Source organism: Martes martes, assembly GCF_963455335.1.
Source record: "Martes martes genome assembly, chromosome: 16".
NCBI classification, from domain to species: Eukaryota; Metazoa; Chordata; class Mammalia; order Carnivora; family Mustelidae; genus Martes; species Martes martes.
Genome location: NC_137904.1, coordinates 8,469,428 through 8,472,234, shown reverse-complemented (window position 1 = coordinate 8,472,234; position 2,807 = coordinate 8,469,428). Strand labels below are relative to the sequence as shown.

The following is a 2,807-nucleotide window of genomic DNA, read 5'->3' as shown; positions in this document are numbered from 1 at the left end:
AATTTCTTCATTAGTTCTATAAGCAGTGTTTAATTTCCTACTTGCTGTTTAGGATTAAAACATCTGAGGAAATTTACCTTTGTTAAAATAATTGAGAATCTCATAAAAACTCAACTGTATATTCAAAATCATGTAAGTTAAGGCGCCCCTGGATGGCTCAGTTGGTTGAGTGGCCTACTCTTGATTTTGGCTCAGGTCATGATCTCAGGGTCCTGGGATTGAGCCCTGGGTCAGGCTCCACACTGTGGAGAGCCTGCTTGGAGATTCTCTCTCTCTCTCTCCTGTTGCTGAAGATAGTTCTTAAAGCCAAAAATATTATAAAGGTTATTATAATTAAAATGCAAAAAATCAACATGTACCTTCTTTTAAAAAATGTTTTCTGAACAGAGGCACTTTCTTCAGTCTTCATCTTGATAAACAAATTTCCTTTTTGAAAAATATTGATTTAACAGCTGTAAATTGAACAAATATCTGTGAATTTAGTTGGAGATGGAATTATCCACTTGGGAGATGACAGAAAGGAGAAAATTTTTAATTATAAAAGGAATGTCATCAAATGTAAATGATGTTAATATACCTGGTAATAAGCAATTCAATTTAGGGTTTGGAATGTACAAAATTTAAAGCGGTAGGCATTTCTTCCCATAAAAGCTAAACAATAGGTTCAAGGACATTCTAAATAAGAAGCTAAGTAAACCAAGGTATTTTAATGGGAATGAGGGCCTCTCCCTGTGTCAAGAGACAGAAGAATAATGAGTTAACAACATTACAGATAATATGCAGCATGACACAAAGGAAAAGTACACATGTGATTTATCGTATGTTCTGCTCAGGGTATATAAGCATCTCTCTACCCATGCTGACTTTCACACTCAGGATCTGGACTCGAACAGCAAACCAAACTCATCACCCCTGACACCATGAGCTACTACAGCAACTGCTATGGAGGCCTGGGCTATGGCTGTGGAGGTTTTGGTGGCCTGGGCTGTGGCCGTGGCTGGGGATGTGGCAGCTTCCACAGACGAGGTTGTGGCTGGGGCTGGGGCTGGGGCTGCAGAGGCTACAGATATGGCTGCTGCCGCCCATCTCGCTATGGGAGATACGGATTCTCTGGCTTCTACTGAAATCCTGCTCCAGAAGCCCAACATCTGAGGCCACAAAAGGATTATCCAAATTTGACTACAATGACCAAACCAAACAAGATCATCTGGAGCCAAGCCAAGATCAAAAACATTTGGTATCTAAGACTTTAGGAATATTTATCATTTTATAATGGTCTCTTTCATGTTTCCTGGTGTCCTTTATTTCTGCTTTTGTAACTGTGGGATTTCTCTATTCCTTTTGCAATAAATTATCCGAAGTTTAAATAGCATACGTGGCTTTCATTTTTTATGAAACTCAAGATATCAAAGTGGTTATTTGTAACTGCACCCACCTGACAATGAAGAAAATAAATTACTCCATAAAAAACCAAAGTCCTAGGAGAGATATAAACAAACACCGATATGGCTAGATAAATATATTCCAATCCATAACACTCAGTTAGAATGAAGATTTTTTTCCTCTGAACACTAGACCAAATCTTATTCAATGCTTTTAGTTAGATAACATTGGTATATGAATTATGTCATGGTACAGAGGGGGGGAAAACCTATCCTCAATGTTCTTCTTTTCACCTACTTTCTTTTTCCACAACAAACTTTATTATACCAAGTGATGTTTATCTTTCTCTCCTTCTCAATAGTGAGCCTGTCTATTGAAATTTGAATTCACTCAGCTTTAATGCATCTGTACTGAAATTCATTACAGACTCATGTAGTGAAATGTCTCACTTTCTTATTTCACTCCTGGCTATAATACTAGATGGTTATTAAACTTGATATGATCCAGTTGTAAGTTGAGTTTCTTTCATGCTATATTTTTATGTTGAAATGATAATTGAAATAATTTGCTAAAAATTTTATATACCCCATATCGAACACTGGATTGCTTCTGGGCTGACAGTAAATGCACAAGGAAAGTGCAATAAATTATTAGAAACTTCATTCCAACCTCCATTTGTACCATATGGAGAGACCCAAACCCAAATTCTCCCCACCAGACTACTCCAAGGCTCTGTTCAGGGGTCCCAGGGTAGTGCTATTAAATTAGCAAGGAAGTAATTAGAGGAAATATACCAGGCCAGTATCATTGTCTTCACTGTGTATTTTTCTTCCAGAAGTAAGACTGTGAAGAAAAAGACAATTTATCTGACATGGTTCTTTTTTGAAAGAGATGGAATTTTTTTTTAAGAGAAACTTTGAGAATGTGGGTAACTCAAAGAACCTGTTGGTAAGTGGGGGTATGAAGTTGACAGGGTATACAGGACCCAGGGATGTAAAGACTGCTAGAATAGTGACCAAGTTAACACTACAGTAACACCACTTTTTCCATTACTGTCACAGCTGCTTTTAGCCACTACTGGACACCACAACTCTGAATGAATTTTGAATTATTCTTTTGTCTTTTCACCACTTTGTCTAAGATCCAAGACCAAGTGACATCCTAATTCTTAATTCATGGATCCAATTATATCACTACTAGGAATAATAAAAGGAATTGTTCAGACCTCCTCAGGGTCTGTCTGTATTGGGAATTACATTTTCTCATTCTGGAACAAAGCTTCGCTCCTGAAGAGCCCCCTCCCCCTCCCAAAAAAGTAACATCAATGACACAGAGCTGAAATTAATCTACATTAGATGTTTTCCTCCATACCAGATTCAGCTCAGAAAATATGTACATGGTCCTCTTAGCTAAATGATATGGTA

General features: G+C 37.5%; 1 protein-coding gene across 1 annotated transcript; it reads left to right on the top strand.

Moving 5' to 3' along the window:
- Positions 1-920: 920 nt before the first annotated feature.
- On the top strand, positions 921-1,124 carry LOC308357314 (keratin-associated protein 19-7-like; the record flags this gene model as incomplete). The annotated part of the gene is made up of 1 exon (XM_080826809.1): positions 921-1,124. The coding sequence occupies one exon, from the start codon at positions 921-923 to the stop codon at positions 1,122-1,124; it is 204 nt and encodes a 67-aa protein (XP_080682935.1).
- Between the last annotated feature and the right edge of the window lie 1,683 nt (positions 1,125-2,807).